Source organism: Orcinus orca, chromosome 7, assembly GCF_937001465.1.
Source record: "Orcinus orca chromosome 7, mOrcOrc1.1, whole genome shotgun sequence".
Taxonomy (NCBI): Eukaryota; Metazoa; Chordata; class Mammalia; order Artiodactyla; family Delphinidae; genus Orcinus; species Orcinus orca.
This window is the reverse complement of record NC_064565.1, coordinates 82,808,679-82,831,165: the sequence shown is the minus strand read 5'-3', so window position 1 is coordinate 82,831,165 and position 22,487 is coordinate 82,808,679. Positions and strand designations below refer to the sequence as shown.

Genomic DNA, 22,487 nt, shown 5'->3' with positions numbered 1-22,487 from the left:
ACGGGCCCCGGTCCCGCTCACCCCTGCGCAGAGTGCAGGTGCGGAAGCAGGCGACAGTCCGGCCCCACGGCGGCGCGCCGGGGGCGGGCGCGGGCGTGGGCGGGCGCCGAGGGCCGCGGGCTGCGAGGCGCGGCCGCGGGCGGCAGGAGGCAGCGTCGGCCCAGGCGTCGAGGCGGCAAGCGAGGCAGCGCGCGGTGATGTCAGTGGCGGCCCGGCTGGCAGCAGCCGGTACTTCCTGTATAAAGGCGGGCGGGCTCGGCTGCAAACCCTACTAGCCAGTGTCAGCCTCTCGGCGGGAGGAGGAGGAGGCGGCGGAGGAGGAGCAGGGGGAGGGCTGTCAAATTCGGGAGCCAGATTTTTTTTCCTTTCCCCTGGCAGTCCCTTCCGCTTCCCCGGCTCCTGGCGTGACATCTGCGGGCCGGGGACCTGTATGTGTGTGCGCGCCAAGGAGCAGAAGAATGGCAGTGCTCAAACTCACCGACCAGGTAGGGGCCGGCGGCGCCGGCGCGCGGGGCGGCGCGGAGCCGCGGCGGGGGGATGGGGGCGCGGCGCGGAGCGTGCCAGCGAGCTGTTTACTCGCGGCGGAGGGGAGGAGTGTGTGCGGCCGCCGGCTGCTCCGAAAGCCGGCGGCTGCAGCTCTGCTCCCCGGCTCGGTCCCCGCCCTGGGCCGTCGGAACTGCGCGCACGGCTCGGCGGCCGGGGCGCCCCAGGGGCTGGGGAAGGGGCGGCGGGGCTCCCGCTGGCGTGCGGAGGTGCGCGGGAGTGCGTTGTCCGAGGGCCCGGGCTGGGCAGGGGGAGGGGAGGCTCGAGGTGCTCCTCCGGCTCCTGTGGCGCTGCGCAGCGTGGGCTCCGCCAGCCCCGGTGGGCCGAGGGGAGGCTGGTCCGCGCCGCCGGGAGGAGGACCGTGGATGGAGAGGGAGAAGGGATGGCAGCCTGGGACAAGCCAAGAGACCCCCCAGCCAAGCCGGAGACTGGCCCATACCGCGGCTCTCGTGTGGTCGGGCTGTCTTTACCCTCTTGACATGACATCCTGACTTCCTCTTTAGTAGCCCAGAGGCTGTGTGTGCGTGGTGCGCGATGGGGGCCCTTGGCGCGGCTCTCCCAAGAGGAGTGAAGTCCGGCCCGGGGCTTCACTCACAGACTGTGGGCTACCGCACAGGGTAGCTCTGGAGTCCTTTGCTCGGAAAGGTGGGGCTATTTGCTGGCTCGGTTGACAGTCCTCACTTCAGGTCTGTGGAATGGAAACACCCTACCTTTGCGGACTCCGCTGCTCTGAGGGCATTGACACTCACAGGCGCCCAACCAAGTTGCATGACAAAACTCTGCAGCTCGTCCTACGAAAAAAGGAAACAGCTTGCTTTTTTTTCTTCTGCTATTTATTCATGGATAGTGAAATGAACATTGTTTTGCGGTCCTGGTAGGCGGCAAGGCAGTCTTGACTTTGACACACACGGTCAAACATGCCAGTCCTTGGTGTTAAACATCTCATACTTATCCAGTGGGTTGCGCCTCGTGCCTCGCTGTCCTCAGTATCCAGCCAGAACTTCCTGCGACTTAAATGCAGTCAGTCATCACGATAATTTTTCTCCTGCCTTTAAAGTTTTGCTTTGCTTTCCATAAGTATTTTCAGGCTTTTAAAATTTTCTTTTCTGTGTGGGGGAGGGATCACTGAATTAAAATTCACGTTATCGTTAAATTTAGCAGGGGGAGCACCAGCTGGTAATCGTGATGAATCTACTTGTTCGCATTGGTTCCAGAGCATTGAAGAGTGCTTGTAAGTTGATACTAGTTTAGGCTTCCCCTCAACCTTTTGGTCACATACTTAACAACTGTTAGACATTTGGTTGTTTTAAATCTTCCAAGTTTAGTCTGCCTTGGTCTTGTTATCTTTGCCAGTGCAAGTTACTATATTTCTCTGTTAATGCCTAAATCTTCATCTTCAGAGTACAAAAAATGCTTCTAATAGGCGTTGTCATTTTCACATACACAGAGGAATTTCACATAGAATTTTAGAGCTGGAAGGAATGCCAAAGACGATCTTCACCCAGATCCTTGATTTTTTAAATGAAGAAACTGAGGTATAGAGAAGGGAAGCATGTCTTCCTCAAGGACCCAGCTGTTGACTTGTAGGGTAGAGATGCACTCCTGGCTCCTGCCTTCCAGGTTCCTGTGCTTTCTTCTAGGGGTTAAGACACCTCCCTCCATCTTGTCATTGGATGTGTTGGAAAGCTGACAAGAAGGCATCCTCTCCTCAATCAGATCAACACTAGTGAAAAGTGTACTTGGTCTTAGAAAGAAAGGAAGTTATTCTCCAGGACTTATCACAGTAGGACTTTCAAAGATAGTTTCTCTTTTAAAGTGTTTCTGAATACATCCCAACCCTTCCCCCAACAAACTAGTATTACTGTGGGGGGAAAGAAGTTGTATGACCTTCATTTGGTTCCATTTACTGATGCATAAAGGGAAACTAAGGAGTTCTAAGATTCAAGAGCATCTACAAATTGCCAGCCTATCTTGGGGCAAAACCGCAGGGAGGTTGGGTGAGGAGGTAGACTGGGTGCCATGGAGTGGTGAACAGTGATGGTTTCTGCGAGGCTTTAGGTCCAGGAAGTGTGTGGTCTTTCTTGCCTTAGATGGTCTTACCTTTCAGTTTGAAACTAAATTCTTAGAAGCTGGTTCTTAACCTCACCAGAGGCTTCAAAACCCTTTGCTTAAACTCCTGTTGCAGGAGCTTTGCTTCACTATTGTGGGTAGGGAGCCACCTGCTTTGAATCTGGGCCTTAGAGTTTGTAGAAGAGTGCCTAGGTCTCCACTCAGCTGTTTGTAAAGCAGTCACTTGTTAATTGCCTCTCATCTGTTTAACACCCTATTTGCAAGGTGGATCTTATTTTTGCCAGGGTTCTTGGATTTTTAGTTTGAGGACACATTCTTGCTGTTGATAACCTGAATCACTAGTTGTTTGTTTTATTATTTTGGTTTTGTTTGTTTTTTTGAGTTTTATTTTGTTATTTTTTAAAGTGAGGTAACATTGGTTTGTAACATCATGTAAGTCTCACGTGTACATGAAAGCAGGTGACGTTTCCGGTCCCGCTGAAGCTGGGTGCGGGAGCTTGCTGGCGATGACGGTCAACACCTCAACAGTCAGTCCTGTGCTGACATCTCCATCATGCAAGAGGAGGAAAATGCCTTTTCCTAACTCTGTTTTGGGAGAGTAGAAAGAAAGGGGGAAGGGAGAGGCAAGTGTGGTGGTTTTTTTTTTTTCTTTTTTACTATGAAAAGGAACTGGGAGCTATTGCTGCAAACAGACTTCGCATTGAGTACTTCTGCATTTTAACTGTCTCTTCTGTTTTCCCCTTCACAAAACACACATCAATTTTCTTGCAGCTTTAGGGGGACCAGTCTTCCTGGTTTGCCAAGGACTGAGGGGTTTTCGAGGATGTGGGACTTTTGGTGCTAAGACCAGGACATTCTAGGCAAATCAGGTCAAGTTGATCACCCTATACAGCACAGCACACACTCACCTATGTAATTAACATTAATAATGTAATTATTTCCTCATAGATGGACGTTGGGAGGTTTATTTATATCTTTGGTAAAGTGAGGTAATTTTAAGTTTGGGAAAGAAAATTTCATTGCATCCAAATGTAATACATTTTGTTTGAAGATAGACGTGAAATTCTTTGCAATTTTATTTGATATTGAACTTTGCAGGGCTACGGGGGGTGTTCTTTATGTCATGTAGTGAAGGCACTGCAGTGATTTTAAGAGTGTGGTCATATCTTTAGCCTGGCCCCCCCAGAAAAGTTTTTCAAAGTTCTGAAGCAGAATGGTAAGTGCTATTGGACCTTTGAAATATTCACTCTTCTTCCTGAATTTGCTAGTGACAGCGGAATGCCATCTCCATCTCGAGGGTTGCCTGTAGACAAACTCTTTCTGCAGGGGGCCCTTTTTGGAGCTTCCTGCCTGGAGGCCTTTTGGTTTGGTGTCCTCTTGCCAAGTCCTATAGCTCACACTTGAGTCACCCACCTCCTTGCCAAAGGCAGTGGCTGGCAGCCGTGGCAGTGGCAAGAAACTAGAAATCCTGTAACTTTGAAAGAAGCATTTCTAGCCCGTAGTGTGGGGTCTTGGGACACGTTACATATTTTACTGGGCTGCCCTTGTCCTTCCGGGGCTCCTGGCAGCACTGGGCTTACAGCAAACTCTGTGTCCAGTCCTGACTTCAGCAGAGAAGAAGGGAAAATAAAGGCTTTATTCCGTGGACCCTTCTCTAGTTGTCTTGGGATGCAGTCACGTGGTTTGGGGAGGGCACTTGAGGACTGGTGTTTCATGGCAGAGACCTAATAATGGCTTACATTATTGTGATCTTATTGTATGCTGGGCCCTTGCCATGAATCGTCTGTCTTAATCCTCACAGCCATGCTAGGAGGTAGGTGGTTGTGTGATTCTTACTTTACAGATGAGAAAACAGGAATAAAGAGGCTAATTGACTTGTTGAAGGTCACACACCCAGTAAGTGATGGAGTGCAGTGTCCTACCCTGGCAGTCTGATTGCACAGGTGGGACTCTGACCACAAAGCTATACTTACGATAGTTGAAAGGGCAGTGCACCGTAGGACTCACAGATGCCTGTTCTTATTTACCGGGAAGGCTCCGGGTGAGCCACACTCCCGCATTCCTCCAGGCTCGGGGGCCAGAACCAGGTCTGGCAGAGTCAGGAGCTGCTCTGAGGCCTCTGCTCCTGCCACACTGGGGCCTGGCTTATCCCATTTGCCTTTCACCTCCCTACCCTGGAGAATGATGTGTTGGTTGGTAGCTTGGTGATTTTTTTCTTGGTCATTAACAAATAAACTGTGGTCATTGTAGAAAAATCAGAAAGCTAGATAAGCATAAACAGTTAAAACCCTCTGAAGTCTCTGTGCTCAGAGAGACCTACTCTTGGCAGCTTGATATATTTCCTTCTAGCTTCTGTCTAGGTAGCCAGGTAAGAATTTTAAACATTCCACATGATGATATTGGTATCTTTCTCTTGAGCATCAACGTGATACCTATGATGTCTAGACCAATGGGTTTTCCAAATAAACTGAATTTATGCCTCTCAGTTAACAACTGGCTGCTTTAGTGTAAATCCAGCAGTGGTGCACAAGGTCTAGCCCTGGATTGATTGAAAAAATTTTTTTAAGGTTTCAACTTTTACTTCTTCTTTTCTTCTAAACAGAGAGTAAATATAAACTCAGAAAGGCACACTTGTTTGTGCCAAAAATAGGCCTAAAACATTCTTTTTTTTTTTTGCGTTACGCGGGCCTCTCACTGTTGTGGCCTCTCCCGTTGCGGAGCACAGGCTCAGTGGCCATGGCTCACGGGCCCAGCCGCTCCGCGGCATGTGGGATCCTCTCGGGCCGGGGCACGAACCCATGTCCCTTGCATCGGCAGGTGGACTCTCAACCACTGTGCCACCAGGGGAGCCCAGCCTGAAACATTCTTTAAAAAGATTTCTATTTCAACAATATAATGTGAATTAAAAAAAAATTTTTTATTGGAGTATAATTGATTTACAGTGTTGTGTTACAAGCAATTATTTATTTAAATTTACTTTTGGCTGCATTGGGTCTTTGTTGAGCGCGGGCTTTCTCTAGTTGCGGCGAGCGGGGGCTACTCTTCGTTGCGGTGCGCAGGCTTCTCATTGCGGTGGCTTCTCTTTGTTGCAGTAACACGGGCTCTAGGTGTGTGGGCTTCAGTAGTTGTGGCACTCGGGCTCAGCAGTTGTGGCTTGTGGGCTCTAGAGCACAGACTCAGTAGTTGTGGCGCACAGGCTTAGTTGCTCCGTGGCATGTGGGATCTTCCCAGACCAGGGCTCGAACCTGTGTCCCCTGCATTGGCAGGCGGATTCTTAACCACTACGCCACCAGGGAAGTCCAATGTGAATTTTTATAGGCGAAACTATAACATGAAATTTAAAAATAGGGGCTACAGAGATCTTATAATCCTGTGGTTTCCAAAATTGCATAAGCTATGGCTCTCCTTTTTGTTTTTTCCCAAGGAAAATTCCGTATTAAAGCTCAATATATAAAAGAGGTTGATGAGAGTAGTGGTCCCTGAGGCCCTTTAAAAGATTATTTGGGTTTAGTATTATTTGAAAGTGTTTTGCAAAACTGCTGGTGACTGGGTCAGTGGTTCTTTTCCTGACACACTGTGTACTCAGAAAACAAATAAACATTTATAAGTGTTTGTAGGTGATTAGGAGGTACATAGAATTTGGATGACCATATCATGTTAATCCAAACTGGGACACCTTTGAGGATGATAGGGGGTACCATTAAATATCACACTGAGGAAACAGGTGTGAGTCAGGGCTGTCCCAGGTAAACCTGGACACAAGGTCACATCACATAAACTATGTTTGCTCACTTCAGTATTGAAATGACAGTAATAGTGAACTAGTTTGGCTAGTAGACTAGTCACTGTCTTTCCAGTCAGATTTACACGGGAGCTGGTATGATAAAGACTGTTTTATAACCTTATGCAAGGCCCGAGTTGCAAATTGGCTTCTTTCTCACACATCAGCTCTGACCAGTTGGTCAGGGGTTGCAGGAGCAATATGTCAGGAGCACTGTGGCTCTTGCAGCCAGAGATGGGGGAAAATGTGATGATTGATAATCCGTGTTTGCTGTGGGTATAAGATAAAGGAGAGGTAGCATATATTGTGCCTTAGCCAACCCTTGGCCAGTCAGATTACCCTCTGTGGGCCTCAGGCTCCTCTTTGTAAAATGAAGAGGTTGGACTGGGCGCCTTTCCAGTGCCTGGGCTCCACTCTCCCTCTGTGACCCACCCCTGCATGGGTGTAGTGGCTGAGAAGGGTGTGTTTGCAGATGAGCTCTAACTGAGCTCCCCAGGTAACGAAGTCAAACAGTTAATTTCTGGCTCCAGAAAAGAGTTTTAACCGACGTCAGTAATTCAGGAACTGATTCCTGCCCTGTCCCCCGCTTTCATTTTATAGATAACCCAAGATTATCTAAGATTCTTCATTTTATAGATTATCCATTTTATTGATTATTCCTTTACTACCCTTTTGCCAACATCATCTTCGCCCTCTGCTCTGCCGTTGGAAAGTTAGTAGAGCAGGTATTTTCTCTTATCAGTGTTGATGCTTCTGAAAGAGTTGGTCGCCCAAGAGGTTGAAATGAATGATTCATGACTCTAATTTTTTATGATGATATTCATAACTTTTAAGGATCCTTTCACTTGTCTCTCCTTTTGAAAACTGAAAATTTGTCTAGTACTCTATGAATTGGGCCAAGCAAAGAAAAGAAGCATGTAATCCATCTTTGGGCCATTTCAGGCTTTACTAAGCCAATGTTTGCTTGTATTTCTTGGTTTTCATTTGTCTCTTATCCCCTCGAACACACCCTCATGAGTCATAAGCACCGCCATGTAACTTTCTAAGGTATCTTCAATGCCAAGAGGCCATTTTGCCCCAAGGGAGCCCCCCACCCCGACCCCAGCCAACTCCTAAAATTAGAGGTGTGCAGAAACATCTGAGGCCTAGACACGCAACATTTAATCACAGTTCTAACCTGTTTCTAAAGATTTCCATGTTAAATTGCTTTAGTTTTGCTTTCACTTATTTTTAAAATAACACTTGATTGGGAATCCGAAGATCCGGATTCTACTCATGGTTCTTTTTCTAATAGTTGTGTTGCTTTGGGCAGGTCCTGGCCTTAGTTTCTTTGTGAAATGGGAGTGGGTGGGTGGAGAGTCCTCTAAATTCTTTCAGCATTCTAATGTTCTAAGAGAGCACCCCAGGTAATTTCAATGTCAACCTCTTCTCAACTCTTGGAATCTGGTTTCAAAAAGTATCTGCCTTCCATGAACTTCTGATTTTCCCTCCAGCACCCACAGTTCTGCTTGAGTCAGGGGTCCTTTCCCCCAAAGTTCCATCTTCTAGTGTCTCCAGGAGCTTGGTTTTGGGGACCCAGAACCCCTGGGGCTTTTCTCAGTGTGGCCTTTTGAGACTCCCTTGAGCATCTTGCAGGGCAAGGGGAGCAAACTTTCAGACCCCATGTTTGTCTGTTGAGAGCTGTGGTGAGCTGGGGGACCCTCTGTAGCCTTCCTCAGAGGGGCTGCTTTAGCAAACAGCCTGGGTTCTCTCCTTAATCCTGTTTTATTGAACTCCACAATAATATCTGGGTCTAAGAAGTCTGTTTCCCAACCATTGGCCCCAGATACTGGGTGCAGTTGACCCAAAGACCATCAACTTTCACAAGGAGGGATTTCTTGCATGAGATCAACATGTGTAGATACACTCCGTCTGTGGAGGAAACTTGTTTTGGTATCTAAGACTGGCAGAATGAAGAAGAAGCTAGGAAGTGAGCACAGGACAAGTGTCACAGCAGAAGGCCAGGCAGAAATTCAGGTGAACTGAGACAGATCAGCCAACCAATTTTTGTTAAACAGTGGCCTCCTAAAGAGGACGGGGGGCACCCCCACTCCAGGGGTGAACAGGATGCCTTACTTTGAGAAAGAATTTTAAAATTCTTAAAAATTTTGTTTGTGTGTACTTTTAATGTATATTATATGCTAGTACTATAAAACCCTCTTAGCTCTACTTTCCGCTTTTGGCCACCTTGGCCAAACCACAACTTAGATGCCTGCAGTGGCCTTCTGACTGGTCCTCCCCATCCAGCCTTGGCCCCCGCACTCTATCCAACATAGCTCTCAGGGTGATGGCTCTCAGATCATGTAGCTGACATCCCACAGTGGTGCCCCGGGCCCTCTCCTCCCAGTCCTGCCACGCACCTGTCCAGCGTGTCTCTTCCAGTCTCTCCCTGGCTCCTTGGCTCCAGCACAGCGGCCTCCTCACTATTCAGTGGATGTGCCAGGTGCGCTCCTGCCTCAGGCCCCGAGCCTCCTGCTTCCTGTGAAGCTCTTCCCCAGGTATCTGCATGGTCCACCCTCACCTCTCTCAGATCTTTGCTTGAATATTACCCTCTTGGTGAATTCTTTTCTGGCTGCTCCAGTTAAAATGCCCACTCCACACACTTCTTGCCACTGTTTCTTTCTTTTCTCCATGGTACATATCCTTTATACCATATGTTATATATATATATATATTATATACATATTTTTTAAATAAAAACTTACGTGTAGGAGAGCCACAAGTAACAGGGCAAAGATATATATTTTTTTCATTTCCTTCTGTATCTTCAGCACTTAGAGCAGTGTAAGGCACATAGTGAATGCTCAGTAAATATTTGTTAAGTGAATGAAATAAATAAGTATGTATGTGTATATATTTGTATGTGTTCAAATGTTTTTACTTATGAGGTACTCAAAGAAAAAATTTGGAAAAACTTCCGTACACAGAGTTTCTATCTGTACACTGGGATATTGAGTTTCCATTCAAACAAAATTCGGAGTAAATTTTTGGCCCCATCAGAAGATAAAAGATCACTTTTGGTCTTTTTTTTTTTTTTTTCCGGTTGTTTCCTCTCTTTTTAAATTGGGATGAAGATGGGTTAACACTGTATTTAGTTCTGAGCAAGTTCCATTTCTTTACAGGGGAAGTATCAGGGTGACACTAGGAAAAGGGACCCTAAATATGTTGGGAAGGGACACTCACACCCATGGCAAAGTGGATCTTCTATGCATTCAAGCAATTGAGGAGTGTTTAATGAACTCCATCTCCATGGCAGTGACTCAGCTGGAGTCCTCTCCTCCCCCTTTCCACAAAGCATAAGAACAGGTAAGACTAGGTACAATACAATAGAGACCAGACAGAGAATTGGTAATAAGGAGACAAGATAATACTCACGCTTTATGTGATTTGATCCTAACAACATATCTGTGAAGGAGTGGCTATTATTCTATTTTACAGATGATGAAATTGAGAACTGAGAGATTAAGTAATTATTCAGGGTCACATGACTCTGGGGTTCACATCTGGGCAAGCTTGACTCCAAGGTGCACATTCTTAGCCACTGTGCTTCTGGCCTCCTGACATAGGTGTAGCACCACAAGAGACCCTTTTCCCTGTGGAGGTCATGGTCTTGTTAGAGATGACTGTGAATGCCTTGTGTGTGGAAGGCCCACCTCAAATCTTTGTTGAATACATGTGGTATATGAAACAGCTCTCAAACCAGCCATAGCGCAGGTTTAGACTGTATTTTGGGGTACTGATTAGGGACTTCAGGAGTCCAGAGGTGGGCAGAGTTATTAAGAAAGGCTTCAGGGAGCTGGAGGGAGCCCAACTGGTCATTGAGGAAAGGAATGATTTAGGCAGCAGATGGGAGTGGAAGGTATCCCAGATGAGTGACGTGCCATGTACCTGTCGGGGTAACCTGAGGACTGTGAATTTACTGAAGCATAGGGTTCATGCTAGGAAGGCAGAAGAGCAAAAGGAAGAAATAGTTAACATGCAAACTTGGTAGGAGAGGTGTTTGTATATTAACAAATCTTTCTCACTTGAGTTCTTCTGATGGGTACTACGTGTCCTCTCCTGGAGACCTAAATTAATGAGTTTGTATCTGGACAGAACTCATTATTCCCATTTGTTGCTTAGGCATGAACTTTTAAAAACTAACATGTACCCCACCTTGTTCCAAAAAGTACTAAAGCATAAGGTAAGGTGTTACCTATGGGTTCTTCTGTCTCCATGACACCCTCTGCTTGAATAGAATGTTGCATATATTACTTGCATGGCAACATTTTGTGGACAAACATGTATCCTGGAGTAGCATGGACTTCATTGAAAGAGGCTGGGTGGTCATCATGCTGCAGGACATTGGTGGAAAAATGTAGTAGGTCTAGAGATGGCCTGTTTTTAACCTAACACATTTTTAAATTAAAAAAAAATTACTTAAAAAAATAGAGACTGTGGGGATTCTACAATAACAAGATCCCATTTCTTTAAAGAAAAATTGCAAGAAAAAAAAAGATGGAGGGGAAATATGTAGATTAAATGAGAATTAAGACTAATTGGATTCTGATGCAAACACACTTAAAAAACACACTTCTGAGAGACAGTTGGAGAAATTTGGGTGCTGACTGGCTGGTGACTTAAAGTATGAATATAGTATTGTGATTATGTTTAAAAAGAGAATCCTTATCTTACAAAACAAGAAAAAGCCCCATGAAACCTTAGCATTTGCCCAGGGCACTGAAATATTTTAGTTGACTCACTCTTTTTTGGAAACTGTTTCTCTTTCTTTTTACTTCTTCCTGCTCCTTTTGTTCTCCTCCAAGCCCTTCACTCTCACTTGATAGAATATCTTCAATAGAGTTTTTAGAGTCCTTTCTGATTGATTGTCAGAAAAGCACACAATTCTGCTAGTTCTGTTGCCTAAAGAAATACGCTTCTGAATTAGTTGTGAGGTTCACCCGCCTGTTGACTTAGTCTAAGCGGCGCTCATGACTCCAGTCAGATATTTGAGTGTCTGCCTTAAAAATCACATCTTGTGTGTGTAAGGAAGACCTGGATTTGGCTGTCCTTGTGAAATATTTCAGGGTGAGGTTTTTCCAGGGGAATTCAGATATTAGAGTTGCCAAGAAGTCATTTTGTTATATTAACTTTTTAACCCTGTTTCTATCTAGCCCGGCTAGTTTTTAAAAACAGCAAGCAGTTATAAGGTCTCAATTTTAATGACCCTGCCTCCTCCCCTCTCTTGTTACCTGAACAGGAAGTGGGTGTTGGTCGTTGTCCCAGGGATTTCAGTGTTGCTTTACGCATGCTGAAATATCTTCGTTTATTCCTACGAGTGTGAAAATCTTTCCATATCCTTCTTAATGGAGTCCAGATTTCAGACTAGACTGTAAGCTTGAGAATTGGCCAACTGCAGCTTGAGTAAATGATAGTGTCATGAGTTATTTAGAAGCCAAGTGAATAGGGTTTTAGGTGCCTTGGAGCCTCAGTACAATTATGTCTTGGGGCCTCTGAGGCGAGTGTAACGTTTAGTTGCTAATGCTCCATTTCTTAGCAGCCAAGAAGGAACAATCTTGTTTTGAGAAGCTCTGCTCTTTAGCAAAGAGTCTTAAGTCAGGGTGCTAGGGTACTCTATTACTGTGTTCGTAATGTTTTAAAATATTGTGGCATCTCAACAATAAATGCTGGAGAGGGTATGGAGAAAAGGGAACACTCTTGCACTGCTGGTGGGAATGTGAATTGGTTCAGCCACTATGGAGAACAGTATGGAGGTTCCTTAAAAAACTACAAATAGAACTACCATAGGACCCAGCAATCCCACTACTGGGCATATACCCTGAGAAAACCATCATTCAAAAAGAGTCATGTACCACAATGTTCATTGCAGCTCTATTTACAATAGCCAGGACATGGAAGCAACCTAAGTGTCCATTATCGGATGAATGGATAAAGAAGATGTGGCACATATATACAATGGAATATTACTCAGCCATAAAAGAAACGAAATTGAGCTATTTGTAATGAGGTGGATAGACCTGGAGTCTGTCATGCAGAGTGAAGTAAGTCAGAAAGAGAAAGACAAATACCGTATGCTAACACATATATATGGAATTTAAGAAAAAAAATGTCATGAAGGACCTAGGGGTAAGACAGGAATAAAGACACAGACCTACTAGAGAACAGACTTGAGGATATGGGGAGGGGAAAGGGTGAGCTGTGACAAAGCAAGAGAGAGGCATGGACATATATACACTACCAAACGTAAGGTAGATAGCTAGTGGGAAGCAGCCGCATAGCACAGGGAGATCAGCTCGGTGCTTTGTGACCGCCTGGAGGGTTGGGATAGGGAGGGAGACGCAAGAGGGAAGAGATATGGGAACATATGTATATGTATAACTGATTCACTTTGTTATAAAGCAGAAACTAACATACCATTGTAAAGCAATTATACCCCAATAAAGATGTTAAAAATAATAATAATAAAAAAAATATTGTGGCATCTCAATGAACAGTTTCCAAAAATATTACATGGGAGTGGCATAGTTAAGAGAACACTGAATTGATGTCTGGAGATCTAGGCTATAAGCACATCTCTTCTCCTAACTAGCTGTGTCATTCTTCCTGTGACATAACTTTTCTCGATTATAGAATGGGTATAATAATACTTGCTTGATGGGAAAGTTGTGATAATCAAGTGGGAAGAGTCTTTGTCCAGCAAGTGGCTCATGGTAGGAACTCAATAAATAGTCTTTGAATCTCTAGTTGGTTCCTCATTTGTCTAATTAAAGAGACTAGCTCTCTAGGATTAATTTCAGCTCTATAAGAATATGATTTTAGGGCTTCCCTGGTGGCGCAGTGGTTGAGAGTCCGCCTGCCGATGCAGGGGACGCGGGTTCGTGCCCCGGTCCGGGAAGATCCCACATGCCGCGGAGCGGCTGGGCCCGTGAGCCATGGCCACTGAACCTGTGCGCCCGGAGCCTGTGCTCCGCAACGGGAGAGGCCACAACAGTGAGAGACCCGCGTACCGCAAAAAAAAAAAAAAAAAAATATGATTTTAGGTATGTTTTGTTTTAAGTTTATGCCCATTTGTCTGGTCTTCCTTCTCTCTAACTTAAACAGCATTGGTAGAGAGTGTGTGTTTGTTTTATTTTTGTGTGAAATTTCCATCGGTAGGTTTGAATTGTAGCATTTTGGTCCCCCTACAACTTTAGGAGGTGTATTTTTCTTTCATTTCATTTTAAACAAATCGATTGACTTAGTTTATTTGACTGAAGAATCTTATGTTTAGATAGGAGAATAACTCTGCGTTTAAAAAATTCTGACGCATTTGCAGTCATTCTTGATTTAAGTTGTCAAAAAGAACTGAAAATTACTTACGAGAACGCCATTTCCTCTTCGCAGAAGTATATAATGGTGTCTTTTTGAGGAAGTAAGAACAAAATAGTTGATAGAGCAATCTCGATAAAAAAAAAAATCGTGGTGTAATTTCTGAAAAACATCAGTGTAAAACTTCAAGCCTTGAATGAATACATAACAGGATAGGAAACCCTAAATTTCTCTGAAAAAAAATGTGGTTAAAAAAAGTCAGATGACAGATCCTGTGTAAAAAGTCACTTTAGAGTCCTTTTTTTCTTAAAACTGCAGAATGCTATTTAGGAGAGGAGCTAAGTTAAACATCATTGGATACATGTGTGTATTAATTTTAAAGTGTATTTCAGTTTGAGTTTATACCCAGTGAAGGTGTAGGGCAAAATAAAAAGGGTCACAGGAAAATGAAAATAAGAATTGGTACGGAAAAAAAAGAAAAAGTAGATTAAAGAAAGAAAAATAGGAGAGAAACATATTTTAAAAAAAGAAGGAAGGAAGTAGGAATGGGAGGGAGGCTGAGCATGTTGCTTTCTGAGGTGAATGTTGGAGATGCTGTTGAACGTAGCTTGAGGTAGTCGTCCCTGCTCTCTCTGTTCTTTGAAATAATTTTTAACATCGATCTCTGCTCTTCAGCCACCTTGACCCTTATTTCTTGGAGTTCTAGAATCAGAGTAACCAAAGTGGAGGTTGTTACTTAGGCTGCAGAAGAAATGAGCAGAGCTATGTACCCAGAAGAGTGGAAAGAATCAGGCTGAGGGGTATCTGGCTCATCCTTTGGTCCTTGCTGCTGATATAGAGCCCTCAGAATCGGTGCAGTGGCCGGCAGGTGATAAGTTGTTTTACATAGTGGGCAGGCAGGTACTGAAGGCTCCTATGACTGGTGGCTAGTTTCCTGTGACGTCTCTGGTGTTAAGCACCCAGGGCCCGTCCGTGTGAATTGAACTCAAGGACATTTCTTCATCACTGCCATACCTTTTCAATGATCCTTCCCAGAGATCTAATTCTCAACTCCATTTCTCCCGTGAATTGGCAGGGAGACCCTGGCAGTCATCACACCTCTCTGGGCCTCAGTTTCCTCTAAGTGATGAGGATGTTGGCTTAGGTGAGCCAGCTGCCACTCTACTCTTCTATGACTTTGACCCAGAGGCTGGCAGACCACTCACTGTGCACAGGTCAGATCCAGCCTGCCGCCTGTTTACATGGCCTGTGAGCCAAGAATAGTTTTTACATTTTTAAATGGTTGAAAGAGATCAAAAGAATAATATTTTGACACATAAAAATTATATGACATTCAAATTTCAGTGTCCATAAATAAAACAGAACACGGCCTCCCTCATTTGTTTATGTACTGTCTGTGGCTGCTTTCAGGCCCTGAGAGCGGAGAGGAGTCCTTGTGACAGAACCTGTATGGCCCGCGACGTTGAAAATATTTACTATCTGGCTTTTTGCAGAAAGTGTACCATCCCCTGCTCTAACCTGAGCACACACTTGGGACTGTACTCTTCAGAAATTGAGTGCTGCCTTCTTACAGCCGTACTATTACCTAAACTGAACTTTGATCTAGACTTAATTAGATTAAGATGGGAGAGTCTTGCCTTTATTATTTTCTCCAGGAGAAAGTAGAAGCTTAGTTAGCTTTCTTGGTATGCTTTTAATTAAAAAAAAAAATCCTCTTTAAAACAATATTTTGTTTGTACTCAGACTTTTTTTTTTCTCCCTCTAGGAATCACTGTAGAAAAGGAAGCCGTAAGTTTATATTTTAAATCATTTGCCTTGTAAACTGGATTTTTAAACTCCAGATGTGGACTCAGAAACAGTTAAAATGTACTTTTGATGCTCTCAAAGAGCTGAGATGGGAGAGGAGAGCTTTACCACTTATATATATATTTTTTTCTTCTTTTTTTTTTTAACATCTTTACTGGAGTATAATTGCTTTACAATGGTGTGTTAGTTTCTGGTTTATAACAAAGTGAATCAGCTATAAATGTACATGTATCCCCATATCTCTTCCCTCTTGCGTCTCCCTCCCTCCCCCCTTCCCTACCCCACCCCTCTAGGTGGTCACAAAGCACCGAGCTGATCTCCCTGTGCTATGTTTACTGCTTATATTTGAGAGTGAAACAGAAATCTTAAGATTTTCTATTTCCCACTGTGTGCTGAAAATGCTATTTTTAGTTTCTTTGAGTAGGGACTCCATATTAATGTGGGGATGAAAATGGTTTTAATTTTTATGGAAAGCCAATTTAAACAAATACATTTAAAAGATACACTTAATTATTATACATGGAAATCATAAAATTAAGAAATAAATATCAATAGTATCTACTTATCTAATGTTTCTCCTTATTCTAGGAAGTTCTCTCTGAAGCTAAGTCTTGTAATTTCTGTGTGAGTTATGAGTGTGGGTGAGTGTGTGCGTGCGTGCGTGTGTGTGTGTGTGTGTGTGTGTGTGTGTGTGGTTTCCAGTATTCATGTCATTATAATTGTAACGAGGATTTGCCTCCCACTCTTGAGCTTCCAGAGTCATCTGAGTTATTCTAAAACTCCTCCTAGGCCGGGAGTTCCTTTTGATCTTGGGAGAAGATGGGTACCTTGAAGTGGTTAGTGAGGAGCAGAAGGGCAGTTAATCAACACACGTCATCTTTCTTCTAAAAGTGAGCTTCATTTTTCTCTTCTGAGCCTACAGAGAGAAAGAATTAAGACTGAAGGGACTTGCTGATAAAGATTTGAAAAGAAATTCTTGTAGTGTATAACTTTAGAAAACATTGACAGTGACTTCGTACCTAAAGTACCTGAAGACCTCCAGCATTTTCTGAACAATATTATAAATCCTCTGGGGGAGACAGGAGGCGAACACGAGAATCCCCATTTTTCAGAGGGAGAAACCGAGGCCAGAGGCTGTTCCTGGGCTTGCAGACTCTCAGTCGGGTTAGAGCTCTTGTTTTTCCTCTGGCTCAGTCTGAGGTGCATTTCATTTGCCTGTCCTGTTCTTAAACAGCACTTGTAAAAACATGTGTTGTTTCTACAGTTATATTTAGGATACAGCTTGAAACACTGCATAAACACCCCAGGATAGAATACTGAAGTCTGCTGCCTGGTAATTGTTATGTGGTTCTAGTGGCATGTTGTCTGTGTTATCCAGATGAGAACTGGATCACCCAGTTTTAAGTTGGTCTAGAAGAGGGAGCCCCTTGTGTACAGGGCCGAAAGGATATTGCCTCATGGTTCCCCTTTGGGTTAAGAACCTTGTGATATACAGAAGGCCGTGGAACTTCATCCTTGTTTGAAAACACTCGTAACTGGGAAAAGTGCTGAAATACTAAGGCTTTCCCACGCTCTGACCCCCAGAATACCTCCACAATGTGCTTTGTTTTCTTTTTTCGAATTTCCTGAGAAGTATCTGAAATTGCCATCTGAAGGGCATGTTTGTCACAGAACTGCTTAATCTCTAGCTGTGTCTAAATGCAGATGTAGTTAACGAGTACTTTCATTTTCCTTCTTACGTGGACAGGGGCGAGTTTCTTGGTTGAGCCTCTCACTTCTGGTTTCAAGCCATGTTTAGCTCCTTGATTAGTGTGCGGCTTGGGAAGGTGGGCGCTAAGCCGTTCGTTTACTCTTCACTTCGGGGGGGTGGGGGGAAAGTGCTTGCACGCCCACTTTTTAGTATGCAGGGCTCTGGTGAACCTGATATTAGGTTATCAGTAACTACTAACTGAATGAATGAATGATCCAGTGCCAGTTTCTGCTGCTATGTTTTCTCCTTCCCCACCATCCTTCCCAGTTCCTTAATATTTACTTTCTTTCCTCTTCCTGAAATCATTAAAATGAAGCCAGAAAGGTCAGGACATGATTAATATTTTGTTATATAAATAGCTCTAGTAAAAGGATTGGTGGTGGAAAATATTGTCAAGTTTTTTGGTGGATTTTCTTTCTTGGTTCTCTGTTAAATATGTATAATCAAGAATTGTGTGACTGATAGCTCATTGTGTCATGACACGAGCATATCTAATCAGCCTCCCTCACCCCCAGTCAAGGAAATAGCACAGGAGGAAATGTTCAGTTATCATTTTTTTTATAGTTACAAGATTTTAGATGGGCTTTAACTGAGACAGGTCTTTAAAGACTTGCACAGGGACTTCCCTGGTGGCGCAGGGGTTAAGAATCCGCCTGCCAGTGCAGGGGACACAGGTTCGAGCCCGGGTCCGGGAAGATCCCACATGCCGCAGAGCAGCTAAGCCCGTGCGCCACAGCTACTGAGCCTGCGCTCTAGAGCCCGCGAGCCACAGCTACTGAAGCCCGTGCACCTAGAGCCTGTGCTCCGCAACAAGAGAAGCCACCGCAATGAGAAGCCTGCGCCCTGCAACGAAGAGTAACCCCCACTCACTACAACTAGAGAAAGCCTGCGCACAGCAACAAAGACCCAACACAGCCAAAATAAATAAATAAATAAAATAAAATAAAGACTTGCACAGGAAGTCACTGTTAATGTGGGTGCTTGGTACCAAGCTTATATGGGCCCAAAGGAGGCAGAATATGATTCCCACCATTGATCCTGGGTGGACCAAAGGGAGGGCCAAGCTGGGCCATCTAACGATGCTCACGAACAGCTCTGCAACATTTTTTATCCTCAACTTTCACCTCTGAAAGATTTTTACAACTATGTATTCCCTTGCACATTTTTTAGGTTTTCATCATAAAGTTAGAAAGATACAAAGGATGTGATTACTGGCATAATGTAAATATTGACTTTTAAAATAAAAATGTTATATCACTGTTTAAAATGTATTGAATGGAATTTAAACACTGTTGTGATTTGATATGTCCCATCATCAAAAATACCTGAGCAAGCAGTTCTTTAATAGAAGGAACTTTTTTATTGTTCTTTTTTCTCCTTGAATTCATACTTTCATTTTACTTCCTCACACAGAATTTTACCCAAGTGTAATATGTCAAAAACCCTGATTATCCAATGATACTTTGCAATAAAAATATGATCCCAAGGTGGTAAGAATTATATACATTTCTGGATTGAGTTTATCTGTATAATAATTATTAACAATTTGTCAAACCTTAAATATCAATATAGTACAAAGTTGGATACATTATTAACAGAACCTGCAAAGTAAGACACTGTTTGAAATGCCTTTCTTAATCTCTGGATGAGGCTTGCTTTCTTGTTTTAAATTAGTTTGAGTATTTGTGGAGAATGTAACTTACTGCTCGGACGATACAGATGTTCTTTAAAGGAAGTTCTCCTGACCTGTAGTATTTTGAACGTGCCCTTTCTTTGGCACCAGCACGTTTAACACCTTGCGGGCAGTTCCCTTGGTCAGAATCAGAATGGCGGAGAGGTAAGTCTACCTTTTGTCACGTGGGAGAAGAAAGCTCCCCAGGAGAGATGCGTGAAAAAAGCAGCAGCAGGTCTCCTGAACCGATGCCTTTTAGGAAGGTGGACGTTTGCAAGCTGAGGCTGTGGATCGCGATTCCCACACACAGCCTGTGTCTGCAAACCCCTCACAAAGGCTTCCTGTGCTCCAGGGGGTGCAGGGCCCCTACGTGAAGTCACAGCTCTAGAGAGGCAGCCCTAGAAGAGCTGATGTCGTCCTGGAGGGCAACCTGCATTCCTGTGCCCCCCTGGAGTCCCATCAGTGGGCCAGCTGGGTCACCAGGTCACCTCAAGTGTGAATGAGACACATTAGTCAACTCTCATAGGCAATACAGATCTTCTTTGAAAGCTTGTGCTTGCAATTTTGAAACACTAGGCTCATATGTGTTAAAACTTTAACTTTTGAAGGTAAGGTAGAGGGATATGTAATAGGGCTTTAGATAAATTCTCACTTAAAAGATATTTAAAACTAATTCACCCAAATAACATTTCTTTCATGATTTCTGTGTTTCTGAAAGATAATTCTAGTAACTAGATCCTTGATGAAAAGTCGGTTTCATGTGTATGGATGTTTGGACAACTTATCCCTCCGACATGTGAAACTTTATTTGACGCTTGGGAAGCCTTCCTCTCAGATGTGTTGAATCTGGTGTCTATATAGTACCCCTCCTCATATTCCACTCTGTGCCATAATAATCATGGGATGTTAGCAATGGTGTTTCTCATTAATTTTTTTTTTTTTTTTTTTTTTTTTGCGGTACGCTGGCCTCTCACTGCCGTGGCCTCTCCCGTTGCGGAGCAAGGCTCCGGACGTGCAGGCTCAGCGGCCATGGCTCACGGGCCCAGCCGCTCCGTGGCGTGTGGGATCTTCCCGGACCGGGGCACGCACCCGCGTCCCCTGCATCGGCAGGCGGACTCTCAACCACTGTGCCACCAGGGAAGCCCCTCTCATTAAATTTTAAAATTTAATTAGAATTCAGTGTCTTGGAAAGCTCATTTCTTATATTTAAAGACCCAGATCCTGCTCTTATAAATGATTTTTGGCAAACCGGCTGCTTGTGGGAGGACATCTGACAGCTACTTTGGTTTGTTTGTCAGTTTTGGAATGAGCTGTCGAATCCCCTGATTCCCTAAGTTGGAAATAGATATTATATCTGGGCAGTTACTTTACCAGAAATGAGGTGAAATAACGAGACATCAAATTAAAAATGATGTATTGTTGTATGTATGTGTCGAATGGCTTCATCTGGCTTTTCTGTGCAGTGTTTCAGCAGCATCAAACATGGTTCTTTAGAGAGAATGCTGATCTCTGATGACTAGTGTTGCTGGTTCCTCTCTCGCTCATCTCTAGGCCAAACAGAAACACATCCTCTCTGCCAGGTATTCTGTGATGTCCCAAGGCAGGCCCGACAGCCCAGCGGCTTTTCCTTTTCTGGCTGCAGGAGGTTTAACCTCTTCCTCAACTCTTCTACCCATTTTTTTCAGTTGGAGGATACATACTATTACATTATTTAGGATATTCAGTACTGTTATTTCTTTTTCAAAAAACAGATTTTATTTTTTAGAGCCATTTTGGGTTCACAGCAGAAATGAGCAAAAAGTACAGAGTTCACTTACACTCCCAGTCCCCTACCTGTACAACCTCACCCACTCTCAACATCTGGAAACAGAGTGGTACATTTGTTACAATCCCCAAACCTGGATTGACACCTCATTATCACCCAAAGGCCATAGTTTACCTTAGGGTTCACTCTCAGTGTTGTGTGTTCTGTGGGTTCTGACGAATATTTAATGACAGGCGTCCACCATTATAGTATCATACAGAGTAGTTTCATTACCCGAAAAATCCTCTGTGCTCTGCCCATTAATCCCTCCTCCCTAACTCCTAGCAACCACTGGTCTTTATATTGTCTCCATAGTTTTGCCTTTTCTGGAATGTCATATAGTTGGATAGATTCTTTTTAAAAAAGAAATAATAGGATAAGAGAATTTGGGAACTTTAAGGAATCTTAGACTGTTTCCATTCGGTGGCCTTTTCATGCTTACCAAAGTTACATATTTTTTAACAGTTCAGATAAAAACCAAATGTTCAGCTTCACAAGCAAAAGCATACTTTACATTGTTTAAAGGCAAGTTAAATATTTCTAGGAGAAGTAAGGAGAAGCGTTAAAAAAAAAATCAAGGTGTAGGAAGTAGAAAGAGATTCTTTCCTTAAAAACTCCTTAAAGAATTCTTACACCAACTTTGGTTGCCATTTTGATAGCATTAAGGGAGATCTTTGATTAAATAAAAAGAGATTGCTTTCAGATTGAGAGAACTAGTATTAAATAGAAATATGTTCAGTTTTATTGCAAGGTGGAAATGGACTCTATTGAGGCAAAAGACGTTTGGAAAGGATAATGTGCTTTAATAGTGTCATGGAGAACTCTTGTAGAGTGGCAAACGACTATGTTGGCCAGCCAGCTACAATGACCAAATGGAAGAGTTCTCTTCCTTGTGCCAAATAATTGTCCAGCTTGCCCCTTTACTCTGTAAATTGTGGTGGTAGTGCTATCAGACTCACCCAGAATTAGCTCTGGGGTTCAGGCATTTAGTGTGGGAGGTGGTATTGTTGAATCACTTCCACTAGTGCCCAGTGATAAAACTGGCAGCCTTGATTTTGTCCAAGAGGTGACCACATCGACGTCTCTTCTTTTCTTTAAGCATCTGATACTGTATTATTTTATTCATTTCGTTAAGCTCTGTACAGGTTCTTTGTCAGCCACAAATGGGATTTTGTGTTTTCTTTCCTTTTTGTTTTTCTGTAATCTGTTTAACCAGGGTTTATTTTGCAGGAACTTGTGATAGGGGGCATATCTGAGACTAACAGGCCAAGTCTTTAGGGCTGTGACACTAGGCTGTTAATAGCTTAAGAGCCTCTTCGTTATGGAAGTAAGTCATAAAGTCACAGAAGGATTTAGTTTCTTGAGAAAGTAAAAATCTACTTAGCATGTTTATGAGGAAGGAGTGAGAGTCATTACCTCATTAGAGCCAAGCATTAAAGCTCCAACATCCAACTAGAATATTTCCCATAGTTTGGCAAGTCACTTTAACCCTTGGCTTCCTACACTTTGATCCTGTTTCTCCAGTTGCTCCATCACAGGCAGGCTACTGTGTATGGATCACAACCCAGAAGAGGAGCAGAGGGGAGCTTGATGCCACAGGTAGCATTTTATGGAATCACACATGCTCCATTGACTGACTCTTGGCTTCCATGGTTCCAGATGCATTCCTACAGCAGGAGGATTTGTGGAACTAGTTGATGGACATCTTGCAACT

General features: G+C 43.7%; 1 protein-coding gene across 5 annotated transcripts in view; it reads left to right on the top strand.

The window, feature by feature from the left end:
- The first annotated feature begins 276 nt into the window (after positions 1-276).
- Positions 277-22,487, top strand: part of ANKRD44 (ankyrin repeat domain 44) — a 328,505-nt gene continuing 306,294 nt past the window's right edge. For 3 of the 5 annotated variants that reach the window (XM_049712129.1, XM_049712126.1, XM_049712125.1), the window contains exon 1: positions 277-485. In XM_049712129.1, the coding sequence (XP_049568086.1) occupies positions 459-485 (27 nt within the window). In that variant the 5' untranslated portion in view covers positions 277-458. Of the gene's footprint in view, positions 486-1,257; positions 1,775-22,487 lie in introns of those variants that run through there. The other 2 variants (XM_049712128.1, XM_049712127.1) reach the window with 2 other exon arrangements.